We start from the raw sequence: 17,500 nt of genomic DNA, 5'->3' as shown, positions 1-17,500 counted from the left end.
AATAATAATAATAATAATAATAATAATAATATATTATTATTATTATTATTAATAATAATAATAATAATAATAATAATAATAATAATAATAATAATAATAATAATAATAATAATAATAATAATAATAATAATAAAATTCATTTGCATAGCGCTAAATTTCCACCGAGGTGCTCAGAGGTGCTCTACGAATTTTAAACAAACAAAGACACATACATACACAATCACACACACACAGACACACACACTCACACACACACACGCATACACATACATATATCATACAATCCTAAACAATAACATATTTCAATAACCATCCGTAACACACAAAAAAATGATTGATTTCACTATACATACTATATCCATAACTTTTTGTAAAAGCATCAGTGATGTACATAATACATTGTCATAATTTTATAAGATGTTTGTGAAACAATTTTGAACGAACAATTCAAATGGAAAACCTAACAAATGTATTGAAGTAGAGAAAGCATTACTCATAAGCCCTTGGAAAAAGATCCTTCTTTAAGTGTTTTCTGGAATAATCATCTTGGGAGAGTTCCTTGACTTCCGAGGATCCTGCATTCCATAGGCAAGGGCCACCAACAGAGAAAGCCCTTTTACCTATGGAAAGTCTGGCTCTGGGCACAGTCAAAAGAACATCTCCAGCAGATCTCAGTGGCCATGATGGAATGGAAGCATTGATTAATTAAGATTACTCACGACTTAGAAAAAAGTCTGAGACTTGAAATTTAAAGACGTCTAAAATTTTAGACTTTTTGACAGGTTGGTGTTCAAGTAATTTAGTCGATCGACATTGAGCAAAAAAGGTTTTACGTTAAAATGAAAAAAAAAAATGTTTTGTGATGAGTAAGCAAGGTACTCCTACTACTTTCTTCTTCTTTTTTACAAATATATTTAGCGATGCTTGACGGCACTTTTCATCTTTTTGTTTAACCATTTACAACTACAATTCGATTTTACTGTAACAGGACATCATGTTTATCGTTGTCACCAAAAGAGCAGTACAGCGATCATTGCTGAAGCTCGAGAGGCATCAGGTATTAAAAAAAAAACAAACAATACCCTTTCCACCCCCCCCCCATTTAAAACATTAAAAAAAACAACATAATATATGATGAAAACAAAACCACAATTTTCCCGAGCGAGGGCAATATCCACTAAATTTGCCTAGTCTACATTACAAGGGATCCCAATGCAACGGCAATACCTAAAAGGAAATGACGTCTTGAAGTAACTATCTATTTAATATACATTATTTCAACAGAATCAATGCTGTTATCGGCCAGTTACCCATTTGTATATAGAGAGCATTGTACTTGACGGTTAGGTCTGCAATTGAAAGGAGATAGATAAATGAGTATGATTATGACATTCAACCTTGTCATTACAGGTCAAATAAGCTACTCGTAATATTGCTAAGCTAATCTTTTTCATTATTATAAATATTGATCTCTCCTCGCTTGTTCATATTCCTACGACGTGGGTCACAATAATCAACAATAAATTCAACCTTGCCAATCTGCTGGGTAAAAAGGGCAAATACTGCTAAGATTATCTGTCTTCTTGTATTATTAATATACATCTCTCCTTTCTTGTTCTTGGTGAGTGATACACTATAATATAAAGAAAAGCTAATAGGAAATCAATTGGTCATAACGCCAGATCACTGCGCTTAATCTTAATCATTTTCTTAACCAACATCTTTCGTTCTCTCCCTCCCCCCCCCCCTCTCTCTCTCTCTCTCTCTCTCTCTCTCTCTCTCTCTCTCTCTCTCGATCCACCCTTTTCTTTAGCTATCTCTTTTTTTCCCTTCTCCCTCTCCCTCTCTGTCTATCGACCCCCCCCCCCTTTCTACATCTAATTTTCCCCTCTCTACCCCCCCCCCTTTCTCTCTTTTTCTCTGTGTGTGTGTGTATGTAAGTGTGAGTAAGTGTGTGTGTGTGTGTGTGTGTGTGTGTGTGTGTTTATGGCCCTTATACTCCAATGAAGAGATGAGTTTTCGGGGTTACTCAACAATCCGCGAGATGAATATTGTAGTTGGTTCCCGGCGTTAATTTGATTTCTATTTATTATCTGTCTGCGGCATTGTTTCATCTTTAGTGCTATGGTTTGTTTATCTTCCATCCGTATCGATAAATTGTCCTTTTCACTTTTCATGGGATGTGTTGATATATAGCATGTGCACTAACTGGGTACCTTATGCAAGGGCTCGTGGTTTTAATCGTCATATGAGAACAGAAATGCTTTCGTTACGTCGTCCATTAATACACAGTCACTCAACTCTCTCTCTCTCTCTCTCTCTCTCTCTCTCTCTCTCTCTCTCTCTCTCTTCCTCTCCGCTCCCCTCTCACTGTCCAAACATTATCTCTTTAAATCCAATCCCTATTTCACCCCACCATTTACTTATCTGTGAATAATTTCCAATAATATAGCAACACAGAGGTGGGGTGGTAAAACAGGAGGCGGAGAATTGAGCGTAAGGACGAGGAATAAACAAAATGCCCCTTAATATGGAAGAGATAATCTATTTATCTATACTTTTTTTTTGGATAGAAAACAATTCCCCGAGAGTGGATAATAATGAAATGATATTCATTGTAGCGGTATTGCAGTATTTCGAATATTGTACTTGGTAATTGTACATGACAAGTATTACTAATATTTATAAAGAACATCCAAAAAATATAAAGAAAAAAAAAGAAGTTAAAAACAAAACAAAACACACAAGCAGACAAAAAACAAAACAAAAACAAAACAAACACCAAATAAAACCCTCCCCAACAAAACCAACACCCACTGATAGTGTATTGTTGCCGAATTATTTTGGATAGTTTAAGGTTATGCAACAAAGAAATGTAAACACGGCAATCAAACGAGAGTTGTCATTACGTTACGAGTAATACCTACATCAGAAGTTTATCGTGGTTGTGCGTAGGATTCCTGTCATTGCGAGCTCCCAAACAAGAATAATAAACCATTGTGTTTTTGTAATCAACCACCGTACCTTCTCTGCTTTATGGGTGCCACTGCTGAGATGCTTGTGGTAATTTAGCATCATTGAGATCATAGTGTTGGAGTAATTGATCAATGAAATCTAGGCATATTTGATATTTTGGTGTTACTTTCTTTTATTAAATAATATAAAATGAGATAACAAACACATTTCCGTAACATCCAGTAGAGTAAGTTTGTCATGAGTCTAAGTCGATATATAGCTTTGAATAGCTTTAAAATTTATTTCTTAAAGGTGCATTTAACCATGTCACTGCTGGACTCTGGATAAACATTTATTTAAAAATGTGGCCAGAAAACTCGTCCTTCAAATATCGATCGATTTAAATGAACCTCATCTTGGCAAAAACTTTAAAAACTGGGACTTTGCGAGGTAAAAACGTTATTGTACCATTATAAATCCAGACAGTTCTTGCAAAAATGAATAAATAGGTTTATATTTGTCCGCAGACGGATGGCCTGCCTTTATTTAAAGAGGTTTATGAGTCCGTTTTTGGGATCTGAGCTCTGCTATAATTTATCGTTATCTACCACGATCTTTGTGGTGATAAAGAGGCTTGGTGATTATTTTTAGTATTTTTGCAGATATAGACATCAACTCCCTAGATATCCTTACAATGGAGTAAGAAAGGTATCTACTACATGCTGTCGTGCTTAGTCAAAACGCTTGTGTTTTTGTTTCAATTTGGCAAGAAGAATTCCATTTCAAATATCAATCGATTGAGATAAGCCATAACGTATCGAATTTGAAATGTCTTGACCATTTGTATTAGTTGGTTGTCATCTCAATCCAACGATATTTAAAGTAAAGGTTTGCAGGCAGAATGAATAAGGCATTTTGACATTTTTTGGAGGAATGGTGTAAACATGGTACATATTACCGTAATCCCGGAACTGCCGTTTTCCGAAAAATGTTTTTAAAATTTTGGCGAGAAAAATCGTCCTTCAAATATGGGTCGATTAAAATGACCCTTATCTTGGCAAAAACTCGCAAACTTGGAACTTCGCGAAGTCCCATTCTTGAGAGTTTTTGCCAAGATGAAGGCCATTTTAATCAATCGAGTTTTCTGGTCAAAATTTTCTAAACGTGTTTTTTTTTAGAGTACAGCAGAGTAAAAGACCAAACTGATTGTGTTCGTACTCTGTACTTCTCTCGTTCCTAGCTATCGCGTTACAAGGCGCTAAACCACGGGCGTAAATTAGATTGCTCATGCCAATCCTATTAAGAACTCCACATTGATGTAGTATAACAGATTTTGCCACCTCCCCTTTTTGGTCTTTCTATCCTATTCTAACTAGTTACCTTCCATACTCTATCTAGACGGATACGTGTTTATATTTAAACGTTTTGCCGGAAAACTCGTCCTTCAATTATCAATCAATTAAAATGGCTCTCATCTGGGCCAAAACGCTCAAACCTGGGACCTCTCGAGGCCTTTAATAAAATCCCAGGTTTGGGAGTTTTTGCCGAGATGAGGGTCATTTAAATTGATCGATATTTGAAGGACGAGTTTTCTGGGAAAAGTTTTAAATACGCGTCTTTCCAGAATACGACAATTTATTGGTTAAAAGACATTCAGGAAAAAAAAAGTTTTAAACATTGAATTTACCCCTATATACGTTTTACTATTTAAGAGGCTGAGCCTCTGTTTTACAGTATATACCCTATGAGGAAGAGTCATATTACGAAGAAGAACCAGTATACAAATCTTGTAAACCTTTTAATCTATGGACAATGACTTACCTACATGAAAACAGCTAGCGCATAACAAGATTTTCCTTTCATTAATGACATAAATACCAGGAGAAAAATAGAGATGAAAATGAGAAAGAGCGATAGGCAACCGTCCACGTATATACACCTAAAACTACACAAAGGGAGAGGAAGTGAGGAAGGGATATATAGATAGGTAAATAGATAGATAGATAGATGCATATATATATATATATATATATATATATATATATAGATAGATAGATAGATAGATAGATAGATAGATAGGAGGGAAGAAGAAGAAGAAGAAGAAGGAGAGAGAGAGAGAGAGAGAGAGAGAGAGAGAGAGAGAGAGAGAGGGAGAAAGAGAGAGAGAGAGAGAGAGTCCAAATTTATGATGCTTTGAATCTCTGTTCAAATAAAGAAAAACGAAAATCCAACATAATATTTAACCATCTTATTCTGTTGAGGGAATGAATTAAATAACTATAATCTTACCAAAAAAAGTAGTCTGAACAATTTTACAATTCAATTTTAAAACTCATAGTTTTCTATATGTTATAACGATAAATTCTCGTTATAAATAAATTCATAATATATCAATGAATTTGGAATGTCGTGTAGATTATAGGGAAGTGGTAGATCATACATCTAAAGCTGTTTGTTTGTTAGGCTAACTACTTGGAAATAAATATGTGTTCAATATGTGCGACATTTTGTATTGAAACCTAAAAATATTTAAACACATGATTTCAAGAAGGAATAATGGAATTTCTATATCTATGAATAGCGAAATCGTTTTTATAATTATTGACAATATGTTGCAGTTGTCTCAAATCGACTTGTTACGACAACCGAGTATTTTCAAAATTTGAAATAAAACTGTATTGAATTGTGTATCTCGGTATTTGTCAAACACCCACGATTTTTGGATTCTCATAACTTGTGCTCAGTCTGAATGTCATTTTGATATGACGACATGGATTTTAAAGATTTTAATAATAGAGACAAATCTAATGATTGGTTCTCTAATATAGTCAACCTGTGCCTTTGTATAACTCTACCATCAGATTTCAGATTTTCGACTTTTTGGTATCTTTTATGGGCTTATATAAAGCTGAGAGTCGAACTGCCCTTAGTTTGCCAAATTTTATCGCGTTCATATATTATGTGGCCATCATTTCAAAATCGTATTATGTCGAGACAAGCCAGATACCAAAAATTGATTTTAAATTGAAAATGGCCAGAAACGTAGACTTTTAGATTTTGTGTCTTTAAAAAATCATATTCACTCAACTCAATAAAGCAGAAAAACATGTCCAAAGCCACATAAGTATTATTATTTTTTACTGTAAACTCATTCGTCATCATCCAACGTACACTTATTTACAGGTCTGATAATCCAAATTGTTATGGTCTCATTATTGTAATGGAAATACCAACGTCAAATACTGTCCTTTACAACAACATTAAAATAAGCCCAAAACTGCATCCTGCTATTATTCTTGCTAATATGTCCAGCCCTTGGTCAGCATTTAATCAACATCACTTTGAGATGTTGGATCATGTATTTGCAAAATATCTAGATCATCGAGCTTTCAAAAAAAAAAACAAAAACAAAAAAAAAAAAAACCCCAAACAAATGGAGTACTTAGTTCTATATCATTTGAGATCATTTATAGCTAATGGGTAACCTAGATAGCTGGGATGCTATTACATTATTTTATAAACTATAATAACACACCATGAATATAGGAAGAAGACTCTTCTGACATACTGACATGGCATAAAAACATCGTGATATGCATGTGGTATTAACCAGTTATCTGTCGTACTATGGAAAAACACGTATTAAAAAACTTTGGCCAGAAAAATCGTCCTTCAAATATTGAACTATTTATATAACCCTCATCTTGACAAAATTTTGGGGCCTCCCGAGGTCCCAACTTGAGCGTTTTTCCAAGACGAGGGACATTTAAATCGATCGATATTTATTAAGGACGAGTTTTCTGGCCAATTTTTAAAATATTTGTCTTTCTAGAGAGTACGAAAGTTAACGGGTTACGAAGAGAAGCGACCCACTGACTATCGGAAATGAATGTCGGCAGGAAATTGTTACAAATTACAGATCCAGGAAGTATGAAGTTTAGTAAAGCCCGATAAACTTACCTAATTATATACAAAACCATTTTATTAATGCATAGGACTAGAATTATGTCTTTCATTATTTTTTTAGTTTGAACCAAATTATTTTAGCACAATTATATAGGGAAGCACCATCGAAATATCTAGTGCTCGTCTGACGTCAAATTCTGTTGCTATTTCTGTGTAATTATATGCCTAACATTCATTGGATGAGACTGATGTCTTTCTCTACATCTGTAAACTATCGTGCTATAAAAATAACAACACATTTTTGAAATTTTCGCAAGAAAACTCATCTTTCAATAATAATCACCCTTATTTTGTCAAAAACTAGTAATTAATAATCCATTGAATAAAATAACTATCGTCTTGTCAAAAACTATCAAATCTGAGACTTTACAGAAGTTAAAGGTTTTAGAGTGTCAAGTTTCCAAGCCAAAACTATTAAAATGTGTTGGGTTTATGTTCAGAGCACTGCCATGTAGGGCTGCCATGAATTAACAAAATGGTTTGTAATGTTAAGCCAGTCTTTATATCCTGAACAAAAGCAGAACTTGAGGAGTACACGGACGTTTGAAATAAAGGATGCACGTTTGGTGTTTGTATATTATTTTATCGTATATTATCTTACGTGGCCCGTCATGTTAATCTAGCATTATTTCAGGCTGGATTAGACGAAGAAAATAATAAGAATACTGAAATTATAGTTTTCAAAAGATTCAGAAACAAACTTATTTCTATCCCAGCCATTTATTATGTTAAATCGAATCTTAAAAGTTTAGATTAAAAATCAATCATAAGTATCTCACCCCCACCGCCCTCGGCCGACATAATCCTGTTTGAGACCATTGATCATAAGTATATTTTCTAGATACGTGTGTTTTATTGTTTTCAAGAGCTTATAATCTCTTACAAACTTCAGCTTTTTTAAAATATGGAAATACCCACTAAACGTGCTCAAAGAGCTTTACAAGTTGCAACAGTTCTCAAGGCACAACAGCATCAACTCATTTCGAACCAATGCTATCAGTTAAATATCAGAAAATCAGCAAGAAAACAAGACAGTTGACTACGTTTGAGATTGTAGTTATTTTGAAGTGGCTGTTTCAAGTTAAACTATTGTCATCAAACATGCTTTACTTTCCCCTTAGAAAATGTCGACTAGAGGGAGATCTTCAAAAGCGTTGTGATGGGCCTAGTGAGATTACATATACAGTGGTGCAAACTTCTGGTAGCGAGGAGAGTGGAGTGGTCACTCCAGCGGACATGCTGTCTTTTGCACGACAAGTAGCCATGGCTATGGTGAGTAGTTATCATCGATTTTTTTGTCCCTATGCTACTTCTCTTTTTTCCTTCAGAGCCACTCGGCTCTATAGCGTGAAACGGGCAATAGCAATTGCTTGCTGTCCTTTGGATCTAACAGACTCAGCTACCAATTCACTGCTGGGTGAACAGGAAGGTCAGAAAAAAATCTCGACTACAGCCGGGATCGATCTTTCTCTCTTTGCGAGTGAAGCGAATGCTCTACCAATTGAACTATCGGACCCCCCCCCCCCCCAAAAAAAAAAAAAAAAAAAAAAAAAAAAAAAAAAAAAAAAAAAAACAAAACAAAAAAACAACACATTTTTATCATTTTGAACAGGAAAGTTTTCTTCACAAATCAATAGAATGGGATATTCTAGTGCAGCGGTTTGGAACAAGTCCGAAATTCCAAAAAACAAGAGTGTAAGAATCGGTTTTGTCAGAGCTCGGTAGTGTTGTATGAATGATAACGAATTACCTATTGATGATATCGTTTAGGTAAAATACACACAACAACCGCCAGCCGGATATAAAGTACCAACACATAAAAATATGTAACGTTGAACGTTTATAGTCTTGAGTGAATTAATTAAGTGAGAACTAATCACTGAAATGGCTGTCTAATCACTAAAACCAATAACAAAATCAAAGAGCTGAGTGACGTCAAATTCGTTCCTTCTATTCCAAACAAGAAAAAAAACGTCGCAAAACTAATGGGTACGGGTTAGGAATGCTACAACTTTTAATAATTTAAAATCTCATTGAAAGCCTGTACAATAATTGTTATCTCAACCGCAACGAACAACCATTCACAAATCTACATTACTCTTTGACCTTAGCGAACATTTCAGTTTAATTAGGAGTTGTAGAATGGAATTCATAACGAGCAATTTCCGTGTTTTGACATTTTGTGCCTTAACACCCAGTTCACACAAACGTAATCATGAAATCCTTCTTATATAAATCTAGAACGTTGATTCATAAAACCACATCGCATAACAGGAATTAAATTAATTGATTGGGTAGCAGAGTCTGTTAGATCTGGCGGAAAGTACTTTTTGATAGACTGGCGCCCTATCAAAATGATAGCAAGCAATTGCTATTGCCCGTTTCACGCTATGGAAACCGGGATAAACTCCGGCTCCATGGGTCTCATGGCTCTGAAGGACTACTTTATATATATATATATATATATATATATATATATATATATATATATATATATTATATATATATATATATATATATATATAACAACGCCCAATAATGACAAGTGCATCAACATCATTACACTCCCCGAAGATAACTGATATTACGGCGTTGTAGATGTTGAATTACAAGGTCATTTCTTGGTTTTAAGATACCTATAGCTCAATAATTAATTAAGCTTAGAGATCAAATTGCAATGAAATACCGGATTAATTACATGGGAAATGCGGAGGTCATAAGGTAAGCGGATATATTATATCTATCTGTCTTACTAGATTCCAGAGATATTGCTCGTACGATCATCATCAAGGTAGTTGACCTCCTGCTTTCTGTGATGTTAGCAAACTGTGTAATTTTAATACGTGTCACGGAATAAATCTAATACACAAGCACTGGGGAGAATCGAGTCGTTTTCTTTCTCTTTTCTGTTCCCAAGCGACACCTTTGTCAGCAGCAAAATCAACACTTCCTCCTTTACTAATTCTTCATGATCATCATCATCATCTTCTTCTTATTCTTCTTTGGGTTTTTTTTCTCTTCTTCTTCTTCTCCTCCTCTTCATCATCATCATCATCATCATCATCATCATCATCATCATCATCATCATCATCATCATCATCATCATCATCAACATCATCTTCTTCTTCTTCATCTTCTTCTTCTTCATCTTCTTCTTCTTCTTCTTCTTCTTCTTCTTCTTCTTCTTCTTCTTCTTCTTCTTCTTCTTCTTCTTCTTCTTCTTCTTCTTCTTCTTCTTCTTCTTCTTCTTCTTTCTTCTTCTTCTTCTCTTCTTCTTCTCTTCTTCTTCTTCTTCTTTCTTCTTCTTCTTCTTTCTTCTTTTCTTCTTCTCTCTTTCTTCTTCTTCTTCTTCTTCTTCTTTTTCCTTTTCTTCTTCTTCTTCTTCTTCTTCTTCTTCTTCTTCTTCTCTTCTTCTTCTTCTTCTTCTTCTTCTTCTTATTATTATTATTATTCCTCCTCCTCCTCCTCCTCCTCCTCCTCCTCCTCCTCCTCCTCCTCCTCCTCCTCATTTTCTTCATCAATAATGACAGAATATAAATCACACGCAACTACAACAGCGGAGAGACTCGCTCACTTCTTGAAACTAAATAAGTTTTTTTGGGGGTAATCAACTCAACGTTAACATAAACTCAATTTAAACAGAATGTTTTAGGAAACGCGAACCGGTTAATGAGCGAGCGTGTTATTGTTTTGTATAAATACTGAATTCAAAAGCTTTATGAAAGTTTTGAAAGTTTTGAAAAGACGATAAAAAAGAAAGATTTTAGACCTGTCTTTCAAAAGAGTCATTATTTTCGTCAAACATCTGGAACTGGTTAAAATGATATTTTATCTGTAATGAAAACCAAATATTTATTTTTCCAAAATTTGAGGTGGGTATGAAAAAAACCTATTACAATTAGAAAATTGAAAATCATAATATTATAGAATATAAACAATATTTACGAAATTAAATGACAAAAGTCCGTCCATCCGATACATTTACTAAAAGTACTTGAAAGCATACAGCCCCTTCCAAAACAAGCTGTAAAATAATCAAAATAAATTATTCAATATACCTTCTGGAAATTAAATGATCAAATGCTCCTCTGCTCATCATCATCATCATCATCATCATCATCATCATCATCATCATCATCATCATCATCATCATCATCATAATCATCACCATCATCACCATTATCATCATCATCATCATCATCACCATTATCATCATCCTCATCATCATCATCACCATTATCATCATCATCATCATCATCATCATCACCACCATTATCATCATCATCATTATCATCAACATAATCATCAGTATCTCATCATCATCATCATCATCATCATCATCATTATCATCATCATCATCATCATCATCATCATCATCATCATCATCATCATCATCATCATCATAATCATCATCATCATTCTTCACGCAGTAAATGGTAGACAGTATATGATGGTCTCAGATTAAAGAATTTTTGGCAGGTTGGGTGCCATTTTAATGGATCAATATGTGAATGAAGAGTTCTCTGCCCAAATATAAAATGTGACCCACCGCATCCATCTGGTATTATGTTGGAGTAAGTTCAAGAGGAAAATTGAGTTTTAGAATTTTTAGAATTTAATGAATTTTAGAATGATCAAAATGAGCAAATTAAACACTATTGAACTTGAAGAAAAGATCTCAAATCTCCTCAATATATCGTTTAATTCATGTTTTTATTCGTTTAGCTAAACATTCAAAGTTAGGCATCGGGCTTAACGTGACATGTTAATACCTGTTTGACACGATTTGTCACATAAGGCCTTTTGTCAGCATAGAGGTAATAATGTGATTCCGACTGAACTGGAAATTTTAAGACATCGAGTTCGTTACATTAGCCTACCTGGAGCATTCTTACAGTTAATTAGCTTTTTTTTGTGTGTGCTCATTTTATTCATAGTTTACCGTGAAATGGGCGGTTTTTGTAATTACTGTTTATTTAGAAGGGGAATTAGGATAACATCTGGTTTCTTTGTGGTCCGTCACCCATTGCAGCAAACTTGAATCAGGCCTGAAAAATTGAAATTGTATTATGTATTGTTTTACTTATTTAGTTTCATGTCATCAACATCTATAATTTGTTGCGGCGTGGTCTTTTCAGATAACATATTATTTCCATCTTCTTCGTTATTCTGGAAGCCACAAGTTTTTGATTTTAAAAGAAATAGGAAAATAAAATTGATAGAATTTGATGAAGGATAATTGAACGTGTCATATAATGAAAGTTGGTGCTTGAAATTGTTATTGAATATAAAGTGATATTTAACGAGCAAGGAAATATTGGCTGTCAGTCGCTTCATGTAGCACAATGGTAAAGACAATTTTGCTCATAATTCTTTTTTTCCTTTCATATTACTCCCTACCAAAGTAGGAACACAAACTAGAAATTATATTCCATTAAAAATATCACTCGAATCGTAAGTAATGTATGCATTAAAAAGCCAGTGGGAAAAATTGATTGAGAACTTTTAATTGTGACGCCAAATAGGCGTTTTAGATTGTATTAAAAAAAAATAAACTTTTTTTCTTTGGTTGAAGTATGCATGTAGCAATGTGAACCAAATTGAACATAGTAAAAATACACGAAAACAATTCGTGAATCTCGAGATATTGTAAACATTCCTAAAATCAACTTAAAACTCTCTCAGGAGTCTTAAAATTTATACATCAAACGTAAAAAATGGAATATTTTGCATGCCAGTTTATTAGGACAATTTAACACGCTATTTAGAACGTTTTAATTTTGGTAACTTTACGTGTCAATATGTCAAAACAAAACCATTTCAGAATGAATCCATCCTACAGCTGGGTAGGTAACTGGTAGTGGATAAAATGCCACATCCAGCAAGTCGATTTGTAACCAATCGTTCCAAAACGGTATTATTCAAGTATATGTGGTCGATCGTCTCAAAACTGTACTATGTTGGGTTTGAAATACTATTAGGGAGCAGGTACTGGGGTTATATAAAGATATGAAAAGGTATTTATGAGTCGAGGAAGACTGATTTTTTGGGATGTTTTTTCTCTCGTATTTTTCTTTCTTGCTTTGTTGGCACCGACGCTTCATACCAGAAGAAGCAACAGCAATATGAACATGAAAATAATGATACAAGAAATAAAACAATATGAAATCCAAGATAAAAGCTGTATATAATCAAAAGCAAACCTTGTCTTAAATCTGTCTATTACCTTCATTGAAGGATGTCATGTTGAAAAAATATATCAACACATCAAGTTAAATGTTATGTTATAAACACTAGAGTAAAGTGTCATGAAATTCCTAGTGCGATGTAAATTTATCTTTATTTTCTTCTTATCAGTCCATTTCCCTTTTACCGTCATTTTGTGATTGTATAGGTACAGTGTTCATATCCAAGAAATAAATGAGCTAATGCCATAATATGATTGCTTGTAATGCGCTTACAACACCAATATTCTTGCGATTTAAAACATGGTTAAACTATTTTAGATTACACTTTCAAATTTTTACAATGTTAAAGCTGAATGCTTTTTTTAAAAACAACGTTTAAAGTCAATCATAAAATTCTTTATAAAAACTTTAAAAGCTAGCAGTACTGCCGAACTCGTGAAAAAAACGTATTTAGAATATTGGCCAGTAAACCCGTCCATCAGATATCGATTGATAGAATGGGCCATGGCCAAGATCCTGACAAAACTCACAAACTCGGGACTTCGCGAAGTCCCAGGCTTTAGAGTTTTTGCTAATTATTATATTTTAATCGATTGATATTTGAACAACGAGTTTTATGGCCAAAATTTTTAATACTTGTTTTTTTTCCAGAGTACGGCAGAGTAGCAGAGGATATGTCTATCTATCCGTCCGTCCATCTATCTATCTATCTCCCCCTCTCTCTCTCTCTCTCTCTCTCTCTCTCTCTCTCTCTATATATATATATATATATATATATATATATATATATATATACACACCTATATGTCTGTCTATCTATATACCTATCTATATATATGCCTATCTATCTAACCTTTTATATATCTATCTACATATGTATCTATCTATCTATCTATCTATCTATCTATCTATCTATTTAGCTATCTATCTATCTATCTATCTATCTATCTATATGTCTGTCTATCTATCTTCCTATCTATCTATATGCCTATCTATCCCTTAATATGTCTTTCTATCTATGGATCTATCTATATATCTATCTATCTATCTATCTATCTATCTATCAATCCGTCCATCCATCCATCCATCAATCTACCTACCAACATACCTAGCTGTCTCTTAACTCTCGGTCCTTCTCTCATCAAGTGCACACGCGCGCAAACACATAAACACAAACACACACACCCACCCACACACACACACATACACACACATACACACACAAACACACACAGACACACACACAGACACACATACACACACACACACATCACAAGGTGAATGTGATGTCATCATTAACCGATCAATCCTGGCGGTCGATTGGGTTTCTCACACTTGACGTTGACACGAAGAATAGATCTAGAATGGCCGACATACATCTAAAATATTTAGAAAGCCGCTCGATAAGATAGATTAAAGGTCACCTAATATGTTTTGTTTACATTATCATGACAACACGAAATATATAAATATAACATTTTTTGTGTGTATGCTAACAACGACACCAAAAACAAAAACAACAACCCAAAATAAACAAACAAACAAACAAAATTTTAAAAACAACAGAGAAATAAATTTGACTCAGAGATATTCAATGGTGTCACAAAATATTTTAAAAAGTCTCTTCCTCCGTCATCCTGAGAGTAATAACTCACACTTAAATCACCAGAGATATTTATTATACTTTTTTAATGGTCTGTTCAATCGAAGAACCGTTCTTCAGTCATATTGACATAATATTTGGACTTAACATGAAGCTGCTATGTCATTTACATTCTCTAGTTTCGGCTATGTGGTCTTGTGGTATGACACTCGGCTTCGGATAGGAAGGTCTTGGGTTCGAACATCGCTAGTTGGAAAAGGCTCTTTACTCACATTCTCTCGCCGCACTCAATACCTGGCCGTTAACAGCATAGTCCCATTCTCGCATTGTCTCATTCTACATGTTACGTGTTTCTGTTGATCAGGGACCTTTTGTAAAGCGCTTTGAGCACGTTTAGTGGACATTGCGCTATATAAAGAAACTCAAGTTTTTGTTTAAATTAAGAGTTATCAAAATAATTACTAAAAAAAATGAATTTAACATTGCAAACACCATAGGTAACAATTTCAAATGTTTATGGATCTGGCAATCTCAAATTCCAAACTGGCAACGAACATCAAAATATTATCTTTGAAAGGAATCGTTCACATTTTCCCGCCACGGTTTACAAAAATAGCTCTTGTCTGCTCGTTGCCCACAGACATTACATTGAGTTTAACATCCGTGGCTCCTTGATCGTGCATTGGCCGCTGCTGCTTAGATAGTTTTGACATACGGAGATGACAATATTTGAAATGTTAAAGTTGTAATCGGGCAGGTGAGTACCTGAGCTGAGTGCACAGATCGTTTAGGGTGCTGATGTGGGTGAACATAGCTTCTCGTTGTTGTGACATCTCCGCTGGTTGTTGCTATTGTGTGTGAACGTGAATGAACCCATTGATATTGCGAAGTAGGTCACGAGCATAACTATATTTACTTGTTATAAGAAATGGAAAAGCTAAGACAATGAACATGCTCTGCTAATTATGAGGAGTGATGTTTTATTAATTAGCTTTCTTATAGCTTTCTCGTAAAAGCCAATGACATTTACACGCATTGACGCAATGAAGCTGAGGAGTTCGCAGAGGTCATGCAGACGTTCCCAAGTTTTTATCTGTTTGGTTTTTGAGTAATGTATTTATCTTTTTATTGTTTTTGCGGGGTTTTTTTTTTGTTGTTGACTGAAGAAGGGTATTGAACCCGAAAGGTTTCATAACTGGGTTTTTTTGTTGTTCTGTTTTTAAAAGCTGTCATATTCAATTCTATTTATTACTTTTTTACAGTCCAAAGCTTCTAGTTGCTTGGCATCACTTTGACAAGTTATCATCAAAACATCTCTTTGCCTGTTTATCCCTTTTAAAATACGAGCCGGATTAAAAATGACATCTGATCAATTGAGCAAACAATTATTAACCGATTGATAAGGCAGCACGCAAAATATCGGACTGATTAACCCTCTCCTTACCAACTATAGGAAAATCGCCACAGTCGTTACGGTACAAACAGCATTTTTCTTATTCAGTCTTGTTCAACAAATCACGATATTAAAAAGAAACTTCTTTGATGTATTTACAAGAACTTCGTGTTGTTTTGTAAAGCTTAATTTATTGTTCAACAAAATTATGTATAGTCTAGCATAAACTTATTTCTTTAACATTTGAGTTTAAAATCCAATTTGTTTGTTGGGTCGGTATGACATTTCAGTAAAAATAAAATCTTGAAAATGTTAAAATGTTCGGTAAGGAGGTAGTTAATGACGTAGTATGCAAACGTTATAGATGGACTGGTGACGTGGTACACAAGTTAATATACAGGGTGTTTTCTTTATTTACTACCTAATAAAGAATTGAAATAGCTTAAAAACTAGAAATGATAGATTCCCATTCCTATTCAAGTTTTTATTTTTGTGGTGAAAATTTCAAGAGGATGCTACAAGCTGTTACAGTCGCGAGAGAAATTTGACTCAAGCAATCTTTTGACGCAAAAATTGGAAGAAAAAAACACGTCAGAAAGTGCTCTCGTGACATTTCTCCCTTTTTACAAAAACACGAGTGTATGTAACGCTCTGTAGGATCTTCCTGAAATTTTCACCTAAAAAAAAAATTAAAAAGATCATGAGGAAAACTTTGGATGAATAACGTATTATTATTATTATTTTTTTTTTTAAATTATTATTATTATTATTTATTATTATTAATTATTATTATTATTATTATTATATTATTATTATTATTATTATTATTATTATTATTATATTATTATTATTATTATTATTATTATTTTATTATTATTATTATATATTATTATTATTATATTATTATTATTTTATTATTATTATTATTATTATTATATTATTATTATTATTATTATTATTATTATTATCATTATCATTATTATTATTGTTATTATTATTATTATTATTATTATTATTATTATTATTATTATTATTATTATTATTATTATTATTATTATCAGCATTATTATTATTATCGTTTTAAATGTATTTCAATTCTTTATCTGGTGGTAAAAAAAAACCCATCCTGAATGTCTCATATGGAGAGAAACTATTTGTCGCTACAGGAGTAGCAAACGCTATTAGAACTTATGAAGTCATTAATCCTTAAGACTGTTATCATGCCAATCTGTTAAATACAAACAAACATTTAGATATCCCAAAGTAAACTATCGTAGAAAAATTGACAATCGAAGCTCGCGAAAGGTACAGTACTAAGTCAAAACAAATCAAATTAATAACACAAAAGAATATTTCCAAAGAGACCACTTAGAGAGCAGGCACTGGTATAACGAT

The 17,500-nt window shown here is 33.5% G+C and overlaps 1 protein-coding gene across 1 annotated transcript in view; it reads left to right on the top strand.

Annotated features, from left to right (window-relative positions):
- LOC144962722 (uncharacterized) overlaps positions 1-17,500 on the top strand; it is a 143,522-nt gene that overhangs the window by 99,717 nt on the left and 26,305 nt on the right. The window contains exon 15 of the mRNA XM_078895916.1: positions 8,043-8,193. Coding sequence (XP_078752042.1) covers positions 8,043-8,193 — 151 coding nt within the window. The remainder of the gene's footprint in view (positions 1-8,042; positions 8,194-17,500) is intronic.

Source organism: Berghia stephanieae, chromosome 1 (genome assembly GCF_034508935.2).
Source record: "Berghia stephanieae isolate SIO BIC M18660-M18661 chromosome 1, UCSD_Bste_1.3, whole genome shotgun sequence".
Taxonomy (NCBI): Eukaryota; Metazoa; Mollusca; class Gastropoda; order Nudibranchia; family Aeolidiidae; genus Berghia; species Berghia stephanieae.
Note: the sequence above shows the minus strand (reverse complement) of the source record. Positions and strands in the feature narration are given on the sequence as shown.